This window comes from Trifolium pratense, linkage group LG7 (assembly GCF_020283565.1).
Source record: "Trifolium pratense cultivar HEN17-A07 linkage group LG7, ARS_RC_1.1, whole genome shotgun sequence".
Taxonomy (NCBI): Eukaryota; Viridiplantae; Streptophyta; class Magnoliopsida; order Fabales; family Fabaceae; genus Trifolium; species Trifolium pratense.
In genome coordinates, this window is record NC_060065.1 from 52,290,956 (window position 1) to 52,317,612 (window position 26,657).

The 26,657-nt window shown below is 32.3% G+C and overlaps 4 protein-coding genes across 5 annotated transcripts; all 4 read left to right on the forward strand.

Moving 5' to 3' along the window:
* Positions 1-1,984: 1,984 nt before the first annotated feature.
* LOC123893987 (LOB domain-containing protein 1) lies at positions 1,985-4,967 on the forward strand. Its single transcript, XM_045943842.1, has 2 exons — positions 1,985-2,343; positions 4,549-4,967. The coding sequence occupies exons 1-2, from the start codon at positions 2,095-2,097 to the stop codon at positions 4,909-4,911; spliced, it is 612 nt and encodes a 203-aa protein (XP_045799798.1). The 5' UTR covers positions 1,985-2,094; the 3' UTR covers positions 4,912-4,967.
* A 1,962-nt stretch (positions 4,968-6,929) lies between these two features.
* On the forward strand, positions 6,930-10,081 carry LOC123896614 (vicilin-like seed storage protein At2g28490). The gene is made up of 5 exons (XM_045946985.1): positions 6,930-7,230; positions 8,037-8,218; positions 8,318-8,398; positions 8,692-9,111; positions 9,626-10,081. The coding sequence occupies exons 1-5, from the start codon at positions 6,930-6,932 to the stop codon at positions 10,079-10,081; spliced, it is 1,440 nt and encodes a 479-aa protein (XP_045802941.1).
* A 1,984-nt stretch (positions 10,082-12,065) lies between these two features.
* LOC123893988 (vicilin-like seed storage protein At2g28490) lies at positions 12,066-14,662 on the forward strand. The gene is made up of 5 exons (XM_045943843.1): positions 12,066-12,360; positions 13,013-13,194; positions 13,321-13,401; positions 13,531-13,959; positions 14,200-14,662. The coding sequence occupies exons 1-5, from the start codon at positions 12,066-12,068 to the stop codon at positions 14,584-14,586; spliced, it is 1,374 nt and encodes a 457-aa protein (XP_045799799.1). The 3' UTR covers positions 14,587-14,662.
* A 2,413-nt stretch (positions 14,663-17,075) lies between these two features.
* Positions 17,076-21,841, forward strand: LOC123893990 (protein disulfide-isomerase 5-1). 2 transcript variants are annotated; one of them, XM_045943844.1, is made up of 5 exons: positions 17,076-17,351; positions 17,458-17,516; positions 18,258-18,436; positions 21,114-21,222; positions 21,577-21,841. In XM_045943844.1, exons 1-4 carry the CDS (start codon positions 17,223-17,225, stop codon positions 21,209-21,211), a joined length of 465 nt encoding a protein of 154 aa, XP_045799800.1. In that variant the 5' UTR covers positions 17,076-17,222; the 3' UTR covers positions 21,212-21,222; positions 21,577-21,841. The 2 variants fall into 2 exon arrangements, with proteins under 2 accessions (XP_045799800.1, XP_045799801.1); XM_045943845.1 differs by having other exon boundaries at positions 17,082-17,351; positions 21,563-21,841.
* Positions 21,842-26,657: the final 4,816 nt, after the last annotated feature.

A 26,657-nucleotide genomic window follows, 5' to 3' on the forward strand; every position in this document is an offset into this window, starting at 1 on the left:
ATTTCGTAATTCATTTATCATATCAAATGATAATCACATTGTTCAAGAGAAATAATAATCAAAATCCCCTAAGGATCAATCAATAGAATTTAGCTAGACATAACTGTGACAATAAACAACATAGAAAATAAAACAAAACCGGATAACATGATGATCCTGCTTGTTGCTACTGCCGTGCGTGATGCTCTTGTTGTTGTTGTTGTACTGTACGTGATGTGCTTCCTTTTGGACGTGATCTCCTGCGCAGCTCCTTCTCTCTCTCTGCGTAACCCCCTGGCCTGTCTCCAGCTCCTCTTGCTTATAATAACCAAAGAAACCTCCTTGTTTCATGTTGGGCCACACAAGCATAAAGTCCACGTTTCTTTTCTTTTTAGATAAGCCCATCATATTACAATAGTTAACTCCCTCTTTGCTCATCATATGACACACTAAATAATGAGTAAGTAACTTCACAAAATAAAAGCTACACAAAATATATATTAATAGAGAAAATGACATAATTGATTCAATAAACCAAAAATTGTAATTTATTTAAAATGACTCTAAATTAAACATTAAACTAATAAAATGATATTAAAAACTTAATTAAAAATACTCTAAAAATAGTGACGGGTGAAGACTCATCAGGGATCATCTCCACCGCCTACTTACGGGGACCCATTTAAAGTCATAATTTTTACTTTTTAACTCGGTATATGGACTAGCTCACCAAAATTAGTATCAGAGAATCGAACCTGAGACTTTGGAGTACCAAATTAATTCTTACTCTCACCGTAATTATAAGTAAATATTCCGTTTTTTAGATTTATTAAACTAGAACTTTCGACCTATGCACGAATGGTCTGATTAGATGTAATATGTAACAATAAAAAATACGGTAGAAAATTTTTAATATTAAAAGCTATATGAAAAATTGGAGTAACAGTGCGCCAGATACTGGTGGCGAAAACAAAAAATGTGACAAAAATGCATCATTGGTGTATTTGTCTTGACCAGTTATGAAATTTGGATCTAATGACCCTATTATTATACCATAAAGAAAACAATTACTAAATGAAGTGAATAAGAAAAAAAATATAAGAAACAAAGGATGACAACAATGCACCTCTCAAACAATGAATATCAATATTTGTTTCAATTAAATTGTGAGACATGATCAAAATTTGCAAGAAAAATAAAGTGTATGACTGGAAATAGTTGAACTTGAGATGATTACGATGAATAAAATGAATAGAAGACAATTAATATATATAACTCAAATGCAAATCTATAATACATCTTATTTAAATTAATTTGGAACTGAATATTGCCAGAATCTAATGGAAATTAATTAATGTAAAAAATGGGAGAAAAATGAGAGGAAAAAAATTAATTGATTTCTATTTTTAAAAAAAAAATTGTATAAAAAGAAATTGAGTGTGTATTACATAAAAAAAAATTGGAGTTGATTTCTATTTAAACAAAATTAAGCATTGATTTCATATTTATTACATATGGTTACCAAATTATATCAAATTTATTGATGTAGCCTTGTGGTAAATGCACCAAATAATTCTTAAAGATCACAAGTTCGATTCTTGTTGAGTTGTTTTAACATTTATTTGAATTAAACTTAAGGTTAAAATGAGAGGGAAAATGAGCGGAAAAAGAATTAGATTTAGGGTTAGCGTATCGGAATAAGCTTAATACAAGAGATAACTATTAAATATGAAAAATGAATATTTACTTGTAATTAAAGTCTGAGAAAGTACTCAGTGTTAAACATTGTAAGGAGATATTGTTGTTTAAGATTAGTCTTTATAATTATGTGTCGATGATATCTCATTTCCGCGGAATAAAAGTCAAAGGGAGTATTGACAAGTCTCATGGTAGTACTTATCTTAAGTCGGGCGTTGATATCTGTGCCCCATTCTCCCCAACATCTCATTTTCTTTTTCTATAAATTAGAGCCCTCTTCTCTTGGCTTCTAAACCCAACCTCCACACTCTCTAAACCCACTCTTAAACCCCTGTTTTGTACCCCCCCTAAAAACACACAAACAACAACTAGCTATATACCAAACACAAAACAACAAAATACAATTTTAAGAAAAAAATGGAGAATGTTACAAACAAAATTACAAACACGTCAATTTCCTCTCCTCTATTTTTTAACTCTTCAACTTCTTCACAACCAACTTTGGTTCCTCAAGTTGTCATGAGTCCTTGTGCTGCTTGCAAAATTTTGAGAAGAAGATGTGCTGAAAAATGTATGTTGGCACCTTATTTTCCTCCCACTCAACCTTCCAAATTTACCACTGCTCATCGTGTATTTGGTGCTAGCAACATCATTAAGATCTTACAGGTAAGGACCACACTACCTAAAGTAGCTACTAATATAGTTATAGCCCTACAAAATCTTAGTTAATCAACATTGCATGATTATTAATTTTCAACAGCATATTTACTTAGCACATATTTGGAACCACGGTAAATTAACGAAATTACTACATTTAACCTTGTGATTTTGTTAAAGTTTTAAGTAGAGTCAGGATCCGTATTTTTTTATCAAAATCATCGTATCTTATTCTATCAAACTTATAACTGATATTTACAAAATTCCACATAAATAGATTTGAATTTCCTACCATCGCGATTTTCTCTCTTCATGCATTTAGAACATCGATTACTTATTAGAGAATGTAAATATATTTTTTTTAATTAAAAAAACCAAACTTAAATGTTGATAGTTTGGTTTTGTTTGAACGATTACAAATGTACTGAATACGTGAATGCATGCGAAAAATTTCATTCCTAAAATTAAAAGCCCCATCAACAAATCAACTTCTTCCTAAAATAAAATTACATTAAAAAAAATTGTGCATTAAAAAAAAACTGCATAAAAACAAAAAATAAAATCTTCCTAAAATACAATTCCAGTATTTCATAAAAAAAAAAAACTCCTTCCTGAATCCTTCAAAAAAAAAAAAAAAAACTCCATCCTGAAATACAATTTCAAGAAACAGATCATACCAAAAAATTCATAAAACAAAACTCTCCTTTCAGGACGTTGTTGTTTTGCAATAATGATGCTCTAAGAATCTTATTCCACTTAAACATACTAACTATTCAGTATTCACCTGTTTTGATTTTTACAATTTTTCAAGACAATATGCACATTTTTGGCCACATGCAACATAGTCTATTTTTGGCCACATGCAACATAGTCTATTTTAACGGCATCATGCATATTGCATGTAAAATATTACTCCCTCCGTGTCAAAACTTTTGTTTTTTTGGAGTTTTGCACGGAGATTAAGAAAAATAAGTAAAATTATTTTTACCCTTACTTTATTAATTAATATTTACTTTAGTAAAGGTGCAAATGTTAAAGTATCACTAAATGTGCATTGGTTTCTTAAAAGGACTAAAGTTTTAGGACAAAACTAAAAAAGTAAAAAGACTAAAGATTTGGGACGGAGGGAGTACTACCTAAAGATCTGCATCATACTCTATATAATGACATGTGGCTTTTCATTTTTGTGATAACAAACAAAGGATAAGAAGTTCACCATTTCTGTGTAGTAGATCATTATTGACCATTTTATAAATTTCTATATATGGTATATATTATTGGGAACAAATAGATGATAAGATCGGTCTCCAAATACCTAATTTTGTATTATACCCTTAATTAAAATTTGAATGATACATTTCAACTTTGACAGAGACATAAATTGTACAAAGCAAAGTTTTAATTTTTAGTTAATTGAATAACAAAAACATTTGATATTCAATAAATCTAAAATATAAGATTTTGTTTATAATTAAGACAAATGAAATATTAGTGAAAAAAATAATTAATAAATACTACATTGGTATTCTAATAGGACAAATAATTTTTCGAGATAAATTTTTTATAGGAGAAATACTTATAATGAGACGGAATGAGTAATATTTAAGATTACTTATTTTACATTCTAATCATTTTAAAGCGATCAAATCTAAAAGATATATTTTTAACCTAATTTATTGTACACATATAAACCATAATGGTTTTAGAGTTTCTTAATCAGAAGTTCTCTTCTTTCTTTTCTTTTTTTTTCTTTTTTATTTTTTTGAATCAACCCCATTTTTCTAGCAGAAGAAATATAGTCCCATTTTTGGAGACAAAAAGCCTCCAATTTATGAATTTTCATCAACCTAAATTTAACATATACCTTGTGGTGGGCCCCCTACATTAATTCCAACAAGAAATTCATTTAATATTTCAAGACATTATAGTTGACAATTACACATTTAATTTGTCAAAAATATTTTCTGAAAAATTCAATTTCATAATTAAGTAATATTCCTTGACAAAGACTTCGCAAATTTTTTAATCGAACTTCAGACTACCAGAACTCATTAGTTTTTTGACATTAAATGTATAGCACAACCAATTAAAACAAGCATTTAAGCATTCATTTTGTTTCTTTTGAAAACTCAGTATCTAGCTAAGGGTCGACTAATCCGAGAGGACCAATAACATTTAAGCATTCATTGATGAAATTATTCTCCATTTTTTCAGGAACTTCCAGAGTCTGAAAGAGCTGATGCAGTTAACAGCATGGTTTATGAAGCCAGTGCAAGAATTAGAGACCCTGTATATGGATGTGCAGGTACAATTTGTCACCTCCAAAAGCAAGTCAATGAGCTTCAAGCACAATTAGCTAAGTCACAAGCTGAACTTATTAACATGCAATTGCAACAATCCAATCTACTATCTCTTATTTACATGGAAATGAATGAAACTCCAAATGAATCATCACCACAAGAATCAGTTGACAATTTCATTTCTAGTCCTAACTACAGCAGTGATTATCAAAATAATCTCAACTTCTTTGAGGAGAACACTAACCCAAATTTATTGTGGGAGCCTCTTTGGACATGAAGAATAAGAACTATATGGATTTAATTTAGATCATATATTATATGGCATTTCAGAAGTCTTCAGATAACATTCTCCTAAGTAGAATAATTTTGTAGAGTTGTCCATGATGTGTCAACTCAGTAGTAAAAATTTGACATTGTAATTTCACGGAACCGAGTTCAAATTCACTTAGAGATATTTGTAAAATAGTCATCATTCATCAATATCGTTTTTGTTAATAACAATTTTTCCCTTCCCCAGTTTTTATAAAATAAAATTATACTCTTTCCATCTCAAAATGAGTGATGTACGTCATTTTACACATATTAAGAAAAATGTATAAATATGAAGGAAAAAAAATACTAATATAATCTCGATAAATATTCATGTATATAATTACCATAAATACGAGGCGGAAAATGTTAAATTATGAGTAATGTATGTAGTATTAATCAGACGGACATTATGGAGAAAATGATGTTTATTGGAATCTATAGTACACTGCACAATCTATACAAGGTAAATGAGATAAAAACCATCCTTTAAAATGTTGAATGTTTGACATCATATGTAATATTTGCTATATTCAAGATTAAAAGGGAAAATATTGTATTTGTGTTTTTGTGTACATTGATATTTTGGATCATAAACATCTTTTTGGTCACCTAATATAATCATTAAAAATATTGTTCTCACATGAGTGTGCCCAATTTCCTCTTCAAAGGTTTGCTTTTGACTTTGTGGCTTTGGATCCGTTATAGTTCAACCAGAACTCAAATTTTCATTCCAAAATATATAGCATGTCAATATAAAAGACAAATCTAGGCAACATCAAGATGGAAGATTGAACAATATAACCAAGTATGCCTAACAAGACTTCCCAATATATATAATGTACAAGTAAGATAATATTGATGAAAGTATGGCTAACATAAAAATTATAAATGAAAGTTAATTCTATATTGTAGAAGTAAGATATTGTATCATGGGTTTTTCTATCATATGCACATGATATGCACATGTTCAATAACTCACATTATTGCATCAAAAAAAAAATAACATTATAATGTACAAGTCATTTTGAAAGAAAAATATTGTCTTAAATTATAAGTCTTTTTATAATTTCAACGAAATATTAATACTTTTCGATACATATAAAATGGACGAAATGACAAAATGTTAAAACTCAACACACAAAATAGACAGATCGGGGTTCCATCCCCTATCACAATATTCGGTCAAACAATTTCGACTTTTTTTTAGTTGAGCTAGAATTTCTAATTTGTGTGTAAAATTAACAAAATGACTTTTAATTTAAGACGGAAGTAGTATATTGATGCATTTACCACCATTAATTAAATACTCTAGTTGATGCTGATTGAGTTCACCAAGTCCATCACTACTCTTTCGAAAAGAGAATGAAGTTTAGGGAGTTAATCAGTTAATGAATATAGAAGAGATTATTTTTATGAGTGTGATAAATAGAAGAGAAAAAATACAATTAACTCAAAATAAATAATTAGAAGATTATCTCATTTTTCAATCACATCATAAGAACCAACATATATATAGCGTTAAACAAATGATAGATATTGGTATCTTAACCATTTGGTCCTAAGTTCAATTCTTGATCGGTACGTATAGAAAAACAATTTGTTGATAGAGGACAATCCCTTGAATAAATTTCAATTACTTTGAGAAAATTAGTCTCATTATGCGCGAAAAATATATTTGGTTTTTAAAAAGGCAATAAAAAAGAAAATGTTACAATTAAGTAGAAGCCATATAGGCTGTCAAAAAAAAAAAGTAGAAGCCATATAAAGTAAGACATCAATGTTGCAATATTAGTAGAAGTTTTCAATCATTAGACTTTGTCTGTCCTTGATCCAATGTTTCTCTCCATAAGAACACAAGATCCTTAAATTTCTACATGTCTCACACGTGTCTCTTACATAATTTTCTATATATATATATACACTCTCCTTGTGCTTTCTTGTAACTCAAGCTACCTTCAAATTGTAATAAAATAGGAAAAAACTATGGGAAACAGATCCACCGTTTTGATCATGCTTCTTATTCTTTGTCATGGTGTATCCATGACAATGGGAATATGTGATGTAGAAGATCAAGTAGATAATTCTTCAAAGTCAGACAAATTGTTCTTGTTGGAAAATTCGAAGAGTATGGTGAAGACTGATGCAGGAGAAATGAGAGTTTTGGAGGGTTATGGTGGTAGAATTTCTGACAGACGTTTGCACATTGGTTTCATTGATATGGAACCAAACTCACTTTTTGTTCCTCAATATCTTGATTCCACTCTCATCTTATTTGTCCTTTCAGGTATCATATCATTAGTCCTTTTAGATTTTCCAATGTAAATCACATTGTGCTAAAAAAATTGGTTGCTATATTACAAATATAGAGTTCAGACTCTAGCTACTAACCGTTTCCGATGATTTTTAAACAAAAGTAAATCGTGGAAGGCATACTTTGATTATGATAGCTTGATTTGTTTATAGTTTAAGAGTAGGCTTCACATCGTATGTATCCAACCCTAATTACATCGTACACATTTAGTGACAGGCCACGTTCGTGGTAGTTATTATGCTGTACCTCAAATGTTAGTGCCTAAAAGGTAAAGACCGACAAGAAATTTGTCGATGCTATTTTTGTCGGCCCATTAACTTTTTATGCCTTCTTTAACGGTCGGATATGTATTGGCGACCTTCTTTACCCAGTGTCAACTAATTTCTTGTCAATTCTTTTCGAATGTCACTCAATATTGTGTGATTTGTGTCGACTATGTCAATTGTCCTTTGTAGGCCGGCTAAATGTTGAAACCTTTTTCTTCAATTATCTAACATGGTGGAACAATCATGTATATGGACTTTAAATTTTGCCATTAACATTAACATAGCATACCAACATCCACTCTATCAAAGCGCGATACTCTCTGCATCCTTGTTCCAACACTAATATCCGCTCCCGCTCCCCCACCAAGAAGAACCAGACTCAGATATCTTTGTTGGGCCGCTAGGGAGAACCCGAGATCAAATGTGAAACTTCAAGATGTAACTCCTAGCTAGCTATAATTGTATGTTGGAAATTTGAGGATTTTTAGGAGTTAATTTGAAAATGGATTTCAGGAGAAGCAAAGGTGGGATTCTCGTATGAAAATAAATTGGCGGAGAGGAAATTGAAGAAGGGAGATGTGTATCAAATTCCAGCTGGTTCTGCATTCTATTTGTCTAATACTAAGGATTCTAAAAAGCTTCATATTATTTGCAGCATTGACCCCTCTGAGAGTTTAGGACTGGGCATTTTCCAGGTATATATATGCATTTGTATAATCAATCAATACATTTACATATAGTTTTGTTAATCTTGCTAATTAATTCATTAATATGGTTGATTTATATGTTTGCAGTCTTTCTATATTGGAGGAGGATCCAATCCAGTGTCAGTACTTTCCGGATTCCAGCCTGAAGTCCTTGAATCCGCTTTTAATGTAAGACAACTAATCGAGTAATAACTTCGTTAGTATCACTTTAATTAATAATAATTTTCCATTTCTCAATTTGTTTTTTTACAAAGCTAGCCTCTAACATATCAATCAAGGTGTGTGTTTGTGCTGACATATGTCGGTATCTGACACCAACACAATATTTATGTATTTGGTGACACTCGATCACTTCTATGTTGTCAATTTATTATTGGTGTCTACGTGTTAACGTCAGTGTGGTATTGGCGTTTCATGGCTGGCAAATTAATTAATGTGTTCAATGGTTAACTCGATCACAGGTATCGGAATCAGAGTTGAAGAAACTTTTCACTCAACAACATGAGGGTCCAATTGTGCACGTAGGCCATTCACATTCCAAAGCCTCAAGCTTATGGACCAAATTCCTTCAACTAAAAGAGGATGAAAAACTGCACCACATGAAGAAAATGATGCAAGATCAAGAAGATGAAGTTGATATTGAAGAAGTAGAGAAAAAAGCAAGTTGGTCTTGGAGGAAGCTATTGGAATCTGTATTTGGTGATGAGATAGAAAACAAGAAAAGAGACAATGTTGCCCATAAATTACCTCATTCTTGCAATCTCTATGACAGAAAACCAGATTTCAAAAATAGTTATGGTTGGAGCGTTGCTCTAGACGGTTCCGAGTATTCTCCTCTCAAAAGTTCCGGCATTGGCATTTATCACGTCAATCTCAAACCGGTATGCAAGCCAAGTATTGTTCAATAGTTATTCGCAATGAACTAGGTTGTGTGCAGTCACAGTCCATTACTGCACACAGCCAATTACGGAATTGGAGCGTGTGCAGTCAGCCAGTCACACTACATGCAGTCAGGACATCTGGATCGTCCGATCAATATCGGAAAGTCCATATTTTAACTGTTTTTAAATATAAAATTCAAGCTAAAAATCTGGACCGTCTGATCTTAATCAAACGGTCCAGATATGACCGACTGCAGTGCAATCACCTCTCTCCAATTGCACAAAATCTAGATCCAACCAATTACATCTTGATCGATCAATCAAGATCATATAGTTCAAATTTCAAACACGATATTTTAATTTTCAAGGTCTTGATTGGACTATCTAGATGTGGTTGACTGTGCGGTCACACTCATACTGTAAACAATTCAAATTTTATTATTCATAGTACTCTTTTAAATAAACGTCCATGACCGCATATTCGATAATGAAATAACATTATTTTTTATCGCAGGGATCGATGATGACACCACATGTAAATCCAAGGGCAACCGAATATGGCATAGTAGTAAAAGGTTCAGGTAGAATTCAAATAATATTTCCAAATGGAACCAATGCAATGGACACAAGTATAAAAGAAGGAGATGTTTTCTTTGTACCAAGATACTTTGCATTCAGTCAAATAGCATCAAGTAGTGAACAACTAGATTTCTTTGGATTCACAACTTCTTCAAAGAAGAACAAGCCACAGTTTTTGGTAGGTTCTACATCACTTATGAAGACATTGATGGGACCTGAACTTGCAGCTGCTTTTGGTGTGAGTGAAGATACAATCAAAAACATCCTTAATGCACAACATGAGGGTGTTATAATTCCTACACAAAGGGATACACTTGTGGAAACGAATTGTAAAAAGAATGAGTTGAATTTTTTGGAGATGGTTCCTAAGATAGAAACAATCATGACATGATTATATGGCTTATGAAGATCAAATAAATTGTTAGAACTAGAAGTCTATTAGACTTATGTATTTAATTATTTTTTGTTGTTCTTGAATTCGTCATTGTTTTGTTCATTATTATTGTTGTACTCTATGTTTTTTAAGGATTCTTTTCTCAACGACTCTCTTCTCTAGCTAGCTCTATAAAAGGAACTTCATTTTAAATAATAAGGTAGATGAAACATCTGTGACAACCATCTTGGTTTCTTTCCTTAAAAAAAAAAAAAAAAACCATCTTGGTTTCTCAGCGACTCTATTCTATTCGCGACTTACAGTTCGGTCCAACAATGACCGTTTCACTATTTCAATGAGTTTTGTTACAACTAAATTCCAAAAGCAATACAAGAATTAAATTTCAATCATAATTCTAACATTTTTTCGAGTTTCTACTCATGATCAAGAGACTAAACGATATAGACTATCTAGGATGAATACAAAGATAAATTTGCCCAATCTCTAGAATTATACTAAGAGAAACCCCTTTTTGTTTCTCTCTAAAACACTAGTTTTATGTGATGACAAATCCTAATTACTCTCAGTTTGTTCTCCCTTGCTCTTTTGCTCAAATAACAACCTTTTTGTTTCTCTCTAAAACACTAGTTTTTCGAGCTTCTGCAATCTTGCACTGGATCAACTACAAGATGCATTGATGCATCTTTTCCTATGATCCCTTCTGATTGCAACATCATCGGTGCATTATGGACATGCCGGTACATCCTAAACGCTGAATCATAATTTTATGGCAAACCTTTACAATTCTCCATATTTACATCAAATCAGTAGTGATGCCAATTTAACCACCAACCAAAATATTAGAATTTGGGAGGCCTATACTCAACCACAAAAGCTGGCTTGAGAGTTGAGGTTGAAGTTTGCACTACACTTATAAAGGTTATCTATATCATATCTCTAGCCAATGTGGGACTTCTAACACATCCCCTCACGTCTAGGACTGAACAAGTTGGAACGTGGAATCAACAACAACGGGTGGCCCAAATATGAGAGGTCTCCGCAACAAACAACAAATGGATCTAGGATAGACTCTGATACCATATTAGAATTTTGGAGGCTTATACTCAACCACAAAAGTTAGCTTGAGAGTTGAGATTTGCACTACACTTATAAAAGCTATATCTATGTCATATCTCTAACCAACGTAGGACTTCTAACACAAAATAATAATGAAGACATTTTTTTGACACAAAATATTGAAGACATGTAACATGTTGATTAATGTTGTGAGTGTAGTCGGTTTCAAGAACATGCTTAATTGTATTTTTGATCGGTTATTTTTATAGGCTCACAAAAAAAAAATCTTTTTAAAACATTGAACATTTTAATTTTTAAGTATTACATTTGTTGCAATTTTAGTTATAATTGAAATTTTTAACCTTAAAAATGATGATTTTTTTTGTCTCATAAGTGATGATGTTTTTCTTTTTACGGGAAAAGTGATGATTTTTTTTCTCCTAATTTTAATATTGAATGGATAGTATCACTTTCGAGGGAAAAACTAATCACTTTCAAGATTAAAAAAAAATCATTACTTCTAAAACAAAAAATCTGAGTTGAAACTAAAATTGCAACAATATGACATTTAAAAGATTAAAAAGTTCGATTTTTTTAAAAAAATAAAATTATGAGTGTGATGGATTAAGCCTGAAATAAATTATTAGAAAGTTGTCTCATTTTTCAATTCATTTTCCGAATTGAGAACACCTAATAAGCAGCAAAATGTTGTAATGGAGTAGAAGTTTTCAAATCATATGACTTTGTCTGTCCTTGATCGAATGTTTCTCTCCAAAAAAAGCACAATACATAGCCAACAAGATCCCTAAATTTCTACATGTCTCACACGTGTCTCTCCAAAAAAAAAAACTCTATATATACTCTCTTTGTTCTTCCTTGTCACTCAAGTTAACATAAAATTATAAGGAAAAAAAAACCATTAATTATGAGAAACAAAGCCACCCTTTTGTTAATGCTTATTGTTTGTCATGGCTTGTCCATGACAATGGGAATGTGTGAGGCAGAAGATAAAGAAAATGATCATCCATTGCCAAGAAAATTGTTCTTGATGAAAAATTACAAGCGTATGGTGAATACTGATGCAGGGGAAATGAGAGTGTTGGAGAGTTATGGTAAAATTCATGAAAGAAGATTGCACATTGGTATCATTGATATGGAACCAAACTCACTTTTTGTTCCTCAATATCTTGATTCCACTCTCATCATATTCGTCCGTTCAGGTATATATCATACCATTATTAATCCATTTAGATTTAGCTACTAACTATTTACTATGTTTTTTCGGAATGTTTAGTTAGTTCGACTGTGAAGTTCGATAAGTTGTGTGGTAATCTACTGTGCGTGTGTGTCGAATTTGAAGAAAATGTAAAATAGAATTCAAAAGACAATGAGATGATTTAAAAGGAGATGTCATGAATATGTGTTTATAAAGTAGAGATAATTCTCATCTTACAAGCCGGTTTTGTAAGGTTGGCTCAGTACTCAATTCTAATATGGTATCAGAGCCTCCTCTACGATCTCTTGGGACGCCTGCTATCAGGTTTCTGATCGGGCCATCCACCATTTATATTTGCGTCTCAAACTCAATCCCACATTGGTTGCTAGAAGAGTGAATATATGAGTCATCTGACATGCTAACAATATTTTCTTAAAGTGTGAGACACTCTGCATCTTTGATCCAACACCAATATCCGCACCCGCTCTTTCTTTCACCATAATGAACCAGGCTTTGATACCATTGTTGGGTCATGAGGTGCGGCCCGGGGGATAAGTTGAGATCACTTGTGAAACTCGAAGATGTAATTCCTGCCTAGCTTTAATTGTATGTTGGAAATTTGAGAGTTTAGGAGTAAACTTGAAAATGATTTTCAGGTGAAGCAAAGGTGGGATTCATATATGAGGGTGACTTGGCAGAGAAGGAATTGAAGAAGGGGGATGTGTATCTAATACCAGCAGGTTCTGCCTTCTATTTGTTGAATACTGGGGAGGATGAAAAGCTTGAAATTATTTGCAGCATTGATCCCTCAGAGAGTTTAGGAATAGGTGCTTACCAGGTAATACATATTTGTGTATAATCAATCAATACCTTTATATATAATTTGATTAACCTTTTTTTTTTTGACAAAATAATTTGATTAACCTTGCTAATCCATTAATATGGTATGGTTATATGTTTGCAGTCTTTCTATATTGGAGGGGGAGCCAATCCAGTGTCAGTACTTTCCGGATTCCAGCCTCAAATCCTTGAAAGCGCTTTTAACGTAAGATAACTAAAAATGTAAAAATTTCACTATGTGTCCGTGTTAGTGTCGTGTCTGATGTTTGTATCAGTGTCAGTGTTTTGTAGCTAACAAATTAATCGATGTGTTTAATAATTAACTCGATCGTAGGTATCAGCAGCAGATTTGACGAAATTCTTCACGAGGCAACATGAGGGTCCAATTGTGTACGTAGGTGAGTCACATGTCAAAGCCTCAAGTTTATGGACCAAATTCCTTCAACTAAAAGAGGATGATAAACTGCATCACATGAAGAAAATGATGCTAGATCACGACGAAGACGAAGATGAAGATGATAATGATGAAGTAGAGCAAAAAACAAGTTGGTCTTGGAGGAAGCTATTGGAATCTGTATTTGGGTTTGAGATAAAAAATAATAAAAAGGTCGAGGTTGCTCGTAAATCCCCTCACTCTTGCAACCTGTATGATAGAAAACCAGATTTCAAAAACAGTCATGGTTGGACCGTTTCTATTGACGGTTCCGATTATGCACCACTCAAAAGTTCCGGCATTGCCATTTATCACGTCAATCTCAAACCGGTAAGCAAGCCTAATATTGTTCAATAGTTATTCGCAATGATCTAGGTTATGTGAAGTCACAAACCGTTACTGCATGCAGTCAACTACATCTTGATCGACTAATCAAGATCAGACGGTCCAAATTTCAAACTCGATATTTTAAATTTCAAAATCTTGATTGGACTATCTAGATATTATTCTATAATAAATAAATATCAATGACCACGAGTATGATAATGAAGTATCGGTTTTTTATGGCAGGGAACGATGATGACACCGCATGTAAATCCAAGCGCAACGGAGTATGGCATAGTGGTCAGAGGTGTAGGTAGACTTCAAGTAGCATTTCCAAATGGAACCCTTGCAATGGACACACATATAAAAGAAGGAGATGTTTTCTTCATACCAAGATACTTTGCATTCAGTCAAATAGCAGCAAATGTAAGTGATGAACCACTAGACTTTTTTGGGTTCACTACTTCTGCAAAGAAGAATAAGCCACAATTTTTGGTTGGTGCAAATTCACTTATGAAAAGCATGATGGGACCTGAACTTGCTGCTGCTTTTGGAGTGAGTGAGGATATAATGAAAAGCATCCTTAATGCACAACATGAGTCTGTTATACTACCTTCATCTGTAAGCCACTAGAAGAACAGAATTGGATTTGGAAATTATTCCTAAAAATATTGTGACAATCATGACATGATTATGAAGATGTTAGAACCAGCTAGAAATTTATTAGGCTTTATTTTTGTAATGTTCTCTTTTTGTTTGTTGTTCTTGTTAATCATTATTCATGTTTTGTGTTAATCAGATAATTATCACATTATTATGGGAATTTATATAGTGAATAAAACAAAAAAAAATTCACCATAATTGTTCCTTCACTTGTAGATCTATTCACCATGAGGACTTAATTTTACACAACTAGTGAATTGCATACTCTATCTACTCTTACCTTATTGATCGTATTTAAGTTTTTTTTTTTTTTTGTCAAGTAGTTTAGGTATTCGAATTCCGACCCCTACATATAAAATGTGATATTCTTGTCAATGAATATAATTAAGCTCACAGCCCACATGACTTAAGATTGGATTTAATTTTGAAATTACTTGATTAGGAGAGGTTATATGTAAATTATAATGTCTTGCATAAGAGTCTACCTACCTTATATATGACACTCCCTCTTTCTCTAATTATATGTCTTTTTGAAGAATTTTTGTCACAAAATATATACTCCTATGCAATTTAATTACCAGGTGCGAGATGTTATTATGAAATGAGCTTAGACGTGGGGATATAGTCCATAAATAAACATATTTTTCTAAAAATCATTGAAAAAATTAATCATTACTTTTTTGTATTAAAATAAATTATTTTTTTGACTAATTAAAATAATAATTATAGCATAGGAAGACAATTCTTATGGCTAGAACATTTGTTACTCCCTCTATTTCTATATATGATAAAATTTACTTTTTAGATTCATTAAGAATTTAATGTATTTAGACCATATTATAGATTAGATATATTAGATTTTTAAATAATCTAAAAATTAATTTTTCTCTTGTATATAGGACCGGAGGGAGTTCCAAGTAGTTACAAAGAGAGAATTTGAATATCCTAATCCTCTTATTTATCATTAATCTCAAGTAATTTTTTGTGCAAGTTTCAAAGTTTCAAAACAATTTTCAAATGTTATCACTTAAGTAGAACAAGTTTTCCTTAGTGAGTAAATTAAACACCATCCCTAAAAAACTAGTAAATGAGTCTCAATGAGCTTAATTCGATTGGTAAGAACAACACATTATTTATATAAAAGTTTGAATTCTAGATACTTGACTATTATCTCTTTTCACAAGAATCAACTACAAACTTTAATTTTCATTTTTATTCTAAACATAAAATAATAGTAAAAATAATTTTCTTCAATTTTTGAAAATATTTTCGTTAGAAACATTTCTGAAGCATATGCGAAAATGTAAGCAAAATGATTAATTGTTTTTTTTAATTGTACAATTTGTTTATCCTTCACTTTAAGTGACTTTGACCCCTATTCTCCCTCATTTTGATTCGGTAGTTCTCCTCTCAATTTTCACTCAAATTTATGCGATTCAAAATTATTTATTGACGTAAGACATTCAACTCTTATAATTTGCAAGACGTTTCTCTAAATTTAAAAACACCAAAAAAAAAAAATCAAAACCCAATTAAGAATTCCATCCAATTTCGGCTTTTTATTTTGATTTTGGCCTTTCATTTTATATTAATGTTGACCAACCGATAATTTTAATCATCCAATTTAATGACGTGACGATAAATTAATAGACCTTATATGAAAATAAAGGGTCTAACCTATGAGACTCTTAAAAAAATTGGTGATAAAATGAGTAGTTATCAATCATACAAAATAAAATAAAATGAATTGAGTCCACAAATTCTATCTCGACAGGTAGAAATGCCGAAATTGCTAGTGTCTGACGTCAGGACCGGGGTTCGAACCCCGATCACTTCACTTTGTGTGTGTGAGTTTTCAATGGCTTTGTCATTTCGTCTATCAACAAAAAAAATGAATTGAAGTGCCTATGCAAAAAAAAAAAACAATTGTTGGGAGGGAGAACTCATCTTACGACGGTTGATATTTTAAATTTTGTTGTGTATTCCATATGTTCTCAATGCTAACGACGGTTGAAATTTCGTATAAATATGGATCAAGTTAGGTTAGTAGCATCTAATCATATTACTATAGAGTCGGTGGATCTTGTTATGTGCGGTGGTTTGTTACGAGACTCAGATGGATGTTGAAATTTGGGGTATGTATGCAGAATTGAATTTGGCTCGAAGACAAAGAGTTACTCAAGCTCATTGTAGAAAATGAATCCAAATTACTAATTGACATGTGGGAGATGCAATCTTAACAAGTCACCCCCAATTTAGGTATACGTGGCAAGAAAACAATAAAAATGTCGATTGGCTAGATAATCATACTTTAATACATAGTTATTTCGATGTAATACTTTTAGATACTACTTTCGAAAATCTCTAGAGTATCATCTGTAATCATATTTTCTGTATGCCGAAGAATGTGTATTTAGTTTTTTTTTTTTTTTACAAAATTAACAAAAATTACTAAGCTGAACAAGGCACGAGACTCAGAGAGAGATATATAAACATCGATGATCACGCGCAAAGCACGTTAATACAAGATCTAGAGAGTAAATTTTGCGGTTGCGAAGAAGAAGAAGAAGAAGAGAAAAAATCAAAATCAAATCATAGATTAGATCATGAGAATGAAAATTCACTCTTCCGCATTTCTGATTCTATCAACATGTCTTCTTCTTCTTCTTCTCTCTTTCTCAATTCCTACCCATTCCGAAGTCATCACTTTAACCTCCGACACCTTCTCCGATAAGGTACCTTCCTTATTCCATCCATTCTAATTTCACTTTCTTTCTTCTTTAATTAGGGTTTGTATTTAGGGTTTTTATTTTTTATTTTTTAATTTCATTTGGTGTTCAGATAAAGGAGAAAGATACTGTATGGTTTGTCAAATTCTGTGTTCCCTGGTGCAAGCATTGGTAATTAATTCTCTATGCTTCATGTTTTGTTTATTAAAAAGAAAAAATTTGTTTGCTAAGTTTAATTTTGATGCACAAATGAGCAATAACCACATGTAGAGACTGGTATGTGGTACCTACTGTTCGATTCCACATTTCGTTCGTTTGAGTTTGATTGTGTTGTAGCTCTATAATTTGGATTAGGTTTAATGTTGGATGAACTGTGTTGATGATATTGATCCCAATAAAGAAATGGTGGATATCGCTAGTTCATGAACAGGCGCAACAATTGAACTTAAATTGCGAATAAGACTATTTTGAGTTTTGGTTCTTTGCTTTTTTTTTATTTTCAACTCCACAATTAATTTGAACCGTATGATCATGTTGTTGTTTTCACATTTCAATGTCTTAGATTAGAATTGCAAAAAGTTTTAGGTTGTTAAGTTTTATTGTGTCAACAAATCACATCCAACCATATATGTGACGGAATTGGATCACCTCCTATGGGAGGGAGGGAGGGAGGGAGAGAGAGTGACATCCAACGGCCTAGATTAGCGCAGAACCAAAGGTAGGAGAGAAACTGCCGGAGAGAATCCGGATGCATATGTGACTTTATAGGTAGTTATGACTTATGATTAAAATCCAACGTTTTTAATGATATGGCCATTATAATGATTGGCAGTGTAAACTTTTTTTTTTACAATTACAGCTTATATGAATTAAATCCAAATATTAATAATAATGATTTTTTTTTTTTGGCAGCAAGAATTTGGGTTCATTGTGGGATGATATGGGGAAGGCAATGGAAAATGCAGATGAAATAGAGATTGGAGAAGTTGATTGTGTTGGCACAGATAAAGATGTTTGTTCTAAAGTTGATATTCATTCATATCCTACATTTAAGATTTTCTATGATGGAGAAGAAGTTGCCAGATATCAAGGTAATTACCCTCCTGTAAAATATATGAGTTTATTGGATTCTACTAAATTGCCCTGTTATAGATTGAACTTTATTCACATGCTCAAGATTAATCTTTGAGGTCACTTTGAATGGCTCTAACTAATCAGACTTGTTGGGCTAAATATTCATAAGCACTTATATATGATAGACTTTTGTCTAGTGTGATGAGTTTAATAAGGGGAATATCTTAGTAAGAAGAGTGCTCTTTTTGTGTCTTTGATGTTTCATGTTTGCTTATATCCATGGTTCCTGGGTATAACTTGCCTTGGATTAGGATAGAGCTTGTTTGATTACTGATTTGGCAAATAGCTTGTTGTTTTCAATTCAAATACTACTATTAGTAGACAACTGGGAACATTTTTTACATTTTTTTTTTTACCTGTTTTCATGATCTTTTGCTCATCATTTCAAACCACCACACCACTACAACTATCACCTCCATCGGCACTGCTATTATCGTTCCTGCCACTGCCGCTGGAGTCAGTGGCAGAGCTTGACTAATGTTATTGAGGGGGCCAACAACACATGAAATATATATATTGAACTTTTTCAGTTATGATCGTAAATTATTTGCTGGTTTGATGGATTTTAGCTTTAGTAATACCCTCTGTACGGGGTTCAAATCATGACCATAACATTTTTGCATAATAAAATACGATACAATTACAAATAATGGTGCACCGGACTGGAAGCTATAACCTTGAATTTACAAAAGATTCAATTGCCTCTGCACCACTTTAAACTTCAAAGGTGATATGTGAAATGAGTAATACATATAATGTGTATATCTATTTATAAAAATAACATTTTGGGGTGTCCACGGCCACTCTCTATCCCCAAGAAGATCCGCCACTGGCTGGAGTATCTTTAAACCTACGGGGGGTAGTTTTTTTCTTCTCAACTCATTTCCATTAGCATCACCAATGGTCAATAATGCTGCTTCCTCATTAACATCAGCATCAAACCCATCATCTAACTCCACCACCCTATCTTCCTCACTATCATCAAAATGAATACCTTCAAGTGAGTCATCACTACTTTCAGTTTCACTCCATTCATCACTCAATTCTTCTTCACCCAAGTCATAAGCCACACCTTTCCCTTTATCCTTCATTGCACTTAACTCAAACAGGGGAATCAACATATGTCCCCACACTCACATTATACTCCACAAATACTTCATCTTCAGAATTGGTTCAACAGCATACGTAGACATTTGTAATGCATTCTTTAAACACAATTCATCAAATTAGTTTTTGATAATTTTAGTTTGTAAAACCAAATAATTTTCAAAAACAAGAAACAAGGATAGAATCAAGCTTGTCCCAGAACTTCTTTTGGAATTCTTCTATGATTGGTACCCAAAACTATCAATGGTAAAAATAGGAATACAACTGTATGAACATGAAAGTTCAGGTCTGAGTATAGTATAGTGAATAATGATTTCAGTCTTGGACTACTGAGTTACAAGAAGAAATGAGTCAAAATGACTAGTAATGCAGAGAAGTATGTAGAATAAAGCAAAGGCCTACTCAGGCAATTCAAGAAGCCTATTTTCTCCCAAGTCCCAACTGATTATCTTCCTGCCTCTTTCCCTCTTCTCACCTCATACATATAATCACTCTCCGAAAAAGCATCTCACACACCTCCCCAGTCCCCACTGCTCTCTCGTAAAAGATCAGGTTCATCGCACCTTTGTACTATGTTAAGGGCTTAGTTATTATGGGTCTTGGGTTCACATCATTTTATATCATGCTTGGTTAACCAAACAATAGTTCCCATTGTCATTCCATCTACAAATTATGATCTTTCTAATGCGAAAATTCAGAATAAAACCCTCACTCCTACTTTCTCCTGATGAATGAAGGTGCAATATGTCACCTGTCACTTGTGTTAAATAACAATGATGGTGAATTGTGTTTTCTACTTACCATCTTGTGGTCTATGTAATTGTATGCCTGTGAGTTTATGATAATGACAGGTAATATGCATCTTCAAATCACGTGTCAGTCATCTACTAAGTTAACTAATTCACAGACACAGTTGTAGTAAGATTTTCTCTTTGCATTTAACAGAGGTAAACTACTATGAAATACCTGATAACAAGGTTTTTATGATTTATTTCTATGCAATTTTATCAGCTTTGAAGGAAGAAATAATTTTAAAAAAATAAAATAAATTGGAAAGGAGAAATTATTAGTAATAATGGTGGCACTAATGACCACTTTACAAGTATCTCAGGTGGGATTTCAACTATGTCCTTTGATGTTACAAAGTCAAGCTCTTTCAACTGAGCTTACACCACTTGAAGGAAAAAATATATACGTTAGTTTTATATAGTGACAAAAATGCTCATTTTATCATAAACTAATTTATGATTTATATTTTTAGGTTTATATGACTTATCTGTAATAGCTACTCCCCCTTTCCCCAACCAAAGCTAAGGAGAAGTGATAGATTATAAACTAATAAGATTTGACGCGGACACAAGACATGACATTGATGCGTCGACACCGAATAATTTGAAAAAGTGAAACTACATGTGCCAATGTCGCATTGGTGTCGGACACCGCATATGCCTTCAATATAAATTGTGGTGTTACATAGATCGTAATTCGTAACCCTATTCTTATTTTTGCATGTGGTGAAATCTTCAGGTAGAAGGAGGGATGTTGAAGCATTGAAAGCTTTTGTTTTGGATGAAGCTGAAAAGGCAGCGGCAAAAGTTCAACTTGACAGTCATGAAGAATTATAGCGAATGTTGAGGTATGCTACCAAGACTCCCACTCCCTTCAGGTTTATTCCTCTGTTCTCTCTATGGAATTTTGTGATGGTATTTCGTAAGGGAGGACTTGAAAATCTCAATTGATGGTGCATCGTTGTGTGGCGGCCATTTTTCTTTTTGTTTCTCCTTTGATATTCATTATGGGAAAGTTACAGTTTAGGATATTTTAATTCTTGTGAACTACTTAGAAAAATGGTTTAGCGGTACTCTATTTAGGTTAATCATCTCAATTTGAAATATACTTACCACCATATTTGAAAAAATAATTTACCATTTAATTCATCATCCAATAAATTATTGCAATAATTTGATTGATCATAGTTACTCTCATGCAGCCATTATCTAGACTACGACCAGCTCTTACCGCAAGTGGTGCACAGATGAGATTAGTAAAGATACATTCTGCTATGTTTTGATCAACATTTTTTTGTTTGACCTTGCTGTTGTGAATTTAGAACTAATTCTGCACACTACCATTTTTGTATAATACTCCACAAAATTTATAGTGTACTGAGGCTATCAATTATTTAGGAGCCATGCATGAAGAATTGTTCTTTCATCACTGTTTTTCAAATGCTCAAAATAGTGTATTTTGTGGAACCTGTGAGATTATTTTATGTCATTAATCAAGTAAATACTCATAAAGCTAGGTTAGCAATGCTAGTATTCTTTCATGAGGAGTGCTAAAAACACACTTTTTTTCAACAGTCACTTTTTTTCAACAGTCACTTTCATATTAGGTGAAATCACTGGATCCGATCACTTTAAGTGGGACACATTTTCAAAGTATGAGACTCACATTGATTTCACCCAATAAGAGAGTGAATCTTAAGAGAAAGTATTGAAAAGAGTGTTCTTAGCAGTCATCTTTCATTCCAATTCCAACTATTTATTGGGGAAAATAATGGTAAAACTACCAAGGATTTAAAATAGAGGAACAAATTCTAACTCTATTCCGATTACACTGTACACTGACACATTTCTTAGTTGTTTTTCATGTTGTTCTTAACTTCTTTTTTTTACAGAAAAACCATCAATTCATTTCATTAATAGTAATATGTACAATACAACGAGGAATACAATTAAAGAAAGTATAAGTATGACTAGACCAATAATTGGTCGCCCTAGCTAAAGAATGAGTTACCGATATTTGTTTGTCGTTTGATGAACTTGATTTAACAACATAATAGAAGAAATACAAACTAAATTTAGAGGCACCATTTTGATTTGCACCAATAGTATTCACCACTATTTTAGAATCCCTTTCAAACACTGGTCCATCCTCTTAGCAAATTGCTTCTAAGAGTGACATGGCTTCACTTTCAAATTTCAGTGACTGCAAGCTTGTCCTTCGTCCAATTACTACCACAGCAGCAACAAAGTGACCTTGAGAATCATGGAGACACCATCCCCAACCCGTATGCCCAGCATTTCATAAAAACTATCCACATTACACTTCTGCCACCCAAAACTCAATTACTTGATTGTTTTTTTTAAGTTAGCCTAAAATATATTTTTAATCATTATCTTCAATCTAAATTTCATTTTCGTCATTTATTTATCTTAAAAAATAGTTGTCATTCATCTACTCCATTCTACATAATATTTCAATTGGAAGTGGTTCATATTGTGGTTGTTTCAACACTTCTGTAAGCCTTGCACCTCTATTGAGTAATGCCTGAGTCAATTTTATGTTTTCATATCGTAGTCTGACTAAGAGTAATCTTGTGAGAAGGCGTGTGTTACAAGATGGGGCATCGGTCAATTGTGTTTGTTGTACCGGATGTTTGAAAATAACAAACCATCTTTTATTGCATTGTAAATTTGCGCAAAGTGTTTGGAGAAAAAATTTTAGTTGGCTCCGGGTTGATTTCTTAATCCCTCCAAATTTGTTTACATTGTTCCTTTGCTTTTACGGGGCAGAATCTAACAAGACGCATAGGAAAAGTTTTTTTATTGGTGTGACATTATTTTGTGGTTATTTTGGAAAGCTATGAATGATAGCATTTTTAATAGTGTACCTATGGATGTTAATGTTCTCGTCGATGCCATAAAGATTTTGTCCTTGAAATGGAGTGTTCATAGATTGAAGATAGAGCCATGTCTTTCTTATGAATGGTCAATAAAACCTTGTATTTGCTTTAGGCGTTAACTTCTACTACTTCCTTCTGGTCCTGATTTTCTGAAGCTGTTCCGACATGGCTCTAAGTTTTTGTGGTCCAGGGGTGTGGTTTTTGCTTGGTTTTTACGATTCACTACTATGTTTGATGGCATGTGTTGTTGTGGCTATCTACCACTTTGTATTGGTCTGCTCTTTGTTTGATGTTTTCTCTTCTCACCTAAGTCCCGTGAATCTTTTATATCCTCAATATTCCAATTTTGTCTTTGCAGAAAAATTCGGTTCGCAGAAACCGAATTTTTATTAGTACAAATTCAGAGTAAATTTCGGTTTTTAGAAACCGAAATTTGTTTTCAAGGCAAAAAAAAATTTCGGTTTCTACGAACCGAAGTTTTTTCAAGGGCAAAATTGGAAATTTAGGAGGATAAAAGATTCACGGGGTGGGGAGAGAAAACATCATTTTGTTTTCCTGTTGCTTTTTTATGAGGCCTTGTATCTCATAAAAGACATTGTATGATTATATAGACACGTTCATATAATTTTTTAAGAGAATCATGAAAAAACAAATTTTATGAGTGTGACTAAAAGAATCATATTTGATCACGTGACCATATAAGAATAATTCCTAAAGTATTCTTAAATGGTCACGTGATCAAATAAATTGTATTTAGTCACGCTCATAAAAAAGTTATATTATACTTCAAAAATGACGAAGTATCGTGTTCGATATGTACTCGATACCGATACTCGTCTGATATTTTCCGATACACGTATCAGAGAAGTATCGGCAATTAATATTATTTTAAAAAAATACAACCGATACATGTCGGATATTTCTCCGATACGCGTATCAGAAAAGTATTGGTATTGAATGTTAGAGTATGATGTTACCACACGTGTGTTTTTTGGATTGTAGTGATGATGTTTTTTTGGATAGTACTAATTGTCATTTTTAGTAGTATTTTTTTATATAAGCAAATGGTTAGTATATTATATTGTTATGTTAGTTTTTCTCTTTGGCCGGACTTGAACCCTGAACGTCCAACTCCTTAACTCTTAGGTCAACTAGTTTAACCAGTTGAGCTACTCATCCCATCTTTTTTTTGGGTAGTACCTAACTTAAGATATGTAATTGTCACTTGTTTGCTCATTTAGAGTAATTTGAATGTTAATTTTTTTTTATTATTATCGATTTTAGTTATATTTATATATTGTCTATTTATATATTTAAATTTGATTTTTAAATAACGTATCCCGGCCGTATCGTATTGGGAATTTTGAAAATTTTATCGTATCACCGTATCGGTGTCATATCGTATCGGTATTGTGTCACGTATCTGAGCTCCATATAAACTGTTTATACAATCGGAGTGTAGAGTAAAAGAAAGACACTAAAAAACTCTTATTATTTCATCTGATATAAAAGAATTATTCTTATATGATCACGTGGTCAAATACAATTTTCTTAGTCACATTCACAAAATTTTCATTTTTAATTTTATTATTTTAATTATGTGAGTGTGTCTATATAATCATCCTTATTCATCTTCATAAAGATAAACCCAAAAAATTTAAAATTAAAACTAAAAATTTTTGCTAATCATCTCAGAGGAAACTAAATCTAAATTTTCAATCTAAGATAAATCAACTGCTTCCTACAGCCGATTCACATTTTAATTGATCCTCAGGTTCTAGATTGGTCTGGGCAATAACCAAAACAAAATTAATCAAAAAAATCATGAATTGCTGCATCAAAATAAAGTCCAAAAATTACATACTTTCCCAAAACATAGAGAAGAAAAAATTAACAACTATAATAAAAATGAATTTTTTTTGGAGAAGTAGAACAAAATGCGATCGAAATCGTCTTGTTGCAAATCCATGGAGTCACTTTCCTCGATCGAAATCGTTTTTGAGTGATGTTTGAAGATCTGGGTGTGTTGGAAGATTTGGGTATGTTTGAAGATATGCAAAATTTTGATTTCTTTTTTTAATTTATTTTTTGTGTTGAATGTTTGAAGATTTGGGTGTGTTGGATGATTCTGATTTTTTTTGTTTTCTATTAAAGATTTGATTTATTTTTTCATTTATGAGTTTCTGGGCTAATTCTTAATGGGTTTGTTGCTGAATTTTCAACTCATTATGATCATGGTGCTAGTCACATTAACCCTATAAAAGCTCTTGATCCTTGCTGCGTGTTTGTTGTTTATGGGTTAAATCTTAATGTTGTTGTTGCTGTGTGTGTTGTTTCTGGGTTGAAGAAGATGAACAGAAACATTAGTTGGTGATGGTGGTGCACAGTTAGATTCGAAGTACTTGCAAAATCTAATGGTTTATTTTTCTTCAAAAAGATCTAATGGTTAAGATTAAAAAATATATTGAGGTATATGGTGAACCACCTATAATGTTGGTCCACCTAATACATTTGGGGTTGATAAACTAACGGAAGGGACCAATGTGGCAAACGATTATATCTTTAAGGGACCAAACCAGACCTTTTTTTCTTTAAGGGACCATTATGAAACCTAAAATGTCTTTAAGGGACCATTTTATTAATTAAGCCTAAAAAGAAAGACTGTAAAAAAAATAATGGATAAAGCAAAAACAAAATATCACATATTTACATCATTGAATTGAATCTATAATCAGTCTCGTGGACAGAAGGAGAGAGACGTCACCCACAAAACAACAACAAAAGATCAGTGTCCTTTGCACAGAAATACTGTTTGTTTGTTGTTGCAAAGAAATTACCCAAAAAATAATGCAATCCATGATCTTAAACATCCCTGGTCTTCCTCTCTGTCTCTCTGGGATCACACACCCTCTTCCTCTTTCTCATGAGTAACTTCATCTCACTATCTTTTCACTTTCTTTCTCTAATACTATATTATATTATTATTATATCTTTATTTTTTGTTTTTTGCTTTTGTTGTTGTAGGATGGCAGATCATGATCGTAGGAGGAAGATCATGATGATGATGAGAAAGCAAAGATCACATAGCAGAAGCAGAGAGGGTGTTATGATTAATAGTAATAATATTATTCATGCAAATCAAGAAATGGGTATTCTAATAAACATTGCAAGAGAGTATTTTGATGGAGATCTGAACGATATCTTGTATGATCTCTACCACACTTCACCTGCAAGAGCTGCTTAACTTAATAATTAGCTTATTTAATTTTTCATCAAAATTTCATTATTTGTATGTGGATTTATTGTAATGATCTGCCTCTTAGCCTCTCTAGTTTACTTTTTTATTAATTATGCATGCAATAATATTACGATAAAATGACGAT

What these genes read in the sequence shown, in the direction of transcription:
- LOC123893988 (XM_045943843.1), top strand. Translation starts at nt 12,066, where the DNA reads ATGAGAAACAAAGCCACCCTTTTGTTAATGCTTATTGTTTGTCATGGC. An exon ending in TAGGAATAGGTGCTTACCAG is followed by an intron (nt 13,195 to 13,320) that starts GTAATACATATT and finishes ATATGTTTGCAG; the next exon opens with TCTTTCTATATTGGAGGGGG. An exon ending in TCCTTGAAAGCGCTTTTAAC is followed by an intron (nt 13,402 to 13,530) that starts GTAAGATAACTA and finishes ACTCGATCGTAG; the next exon opens with GTATCAGCAGCAGATTTGAC.
- LOC123896614 (XM_045946985.1), top strand. Translation starts at nt 6,930, where the DNA reads ATGGGAAACAGATCCACCGTTTTGATCATGCTTCTTATTCTTTGTCAT. An exon ending in TCCTTGAATCCGCTTTTAAT is followed by an intron (nt 8,399 to 8,691) that starts GTAAGACAACTA and finishes ACTCGATCACAG; the next exon opens with GTATCGGAATCAGAGTTGAA. An exon ending in ATCACGTCAATCTCAAACCG is followed by an intron (nt 9,112 to 9,625) that starts GTATGCAAGCCA and finishes TTTTTATCGCAG; the next exon opens with GGATCGATGATGACACCACA.
- LOC123893987 (XM_045943842.1), top strand. Translation starts at nt 2,095, where the DNA reads ATGGAGAATGTTACAAACAAAATTACAAACACGTCAATTTCCTCTCCT. An exon ending in ACATCATTAAGATCTTACAG is followed by an intron (nt 2,344 to 4,548) that starts GTAAGGACCACA and finishes CCATTTTTTCAG; the next exon opens with GAACTTCCAGAGTCTGAAAG.
- LOC123893990 (XM_045943844.1), top strand. Translation starts at nt 17,223, where the DNA reads ATGAGAATGAAAATTCACTCTTCCGCATTTCTGATTCTATCAACATGT. An exon ending in CCGACACCTTCTCCGATAAG is followed by an intron (nt 17,352 to 17,457) that starts GTACCTTCCTTA and finishes TTTGGTGTTCAG; the next exon opens with ATAAAGGAGAAAGATACTGT. An exon ending in AGAAGTTGCCAGATATCAAG is followed by an intron (nt 18,437 to 21,113) that starts GTAATTACCCTC and finishes TGAAATCTTCAG; the next exon opens with GTAGAAGGAGGGATGTTGAA.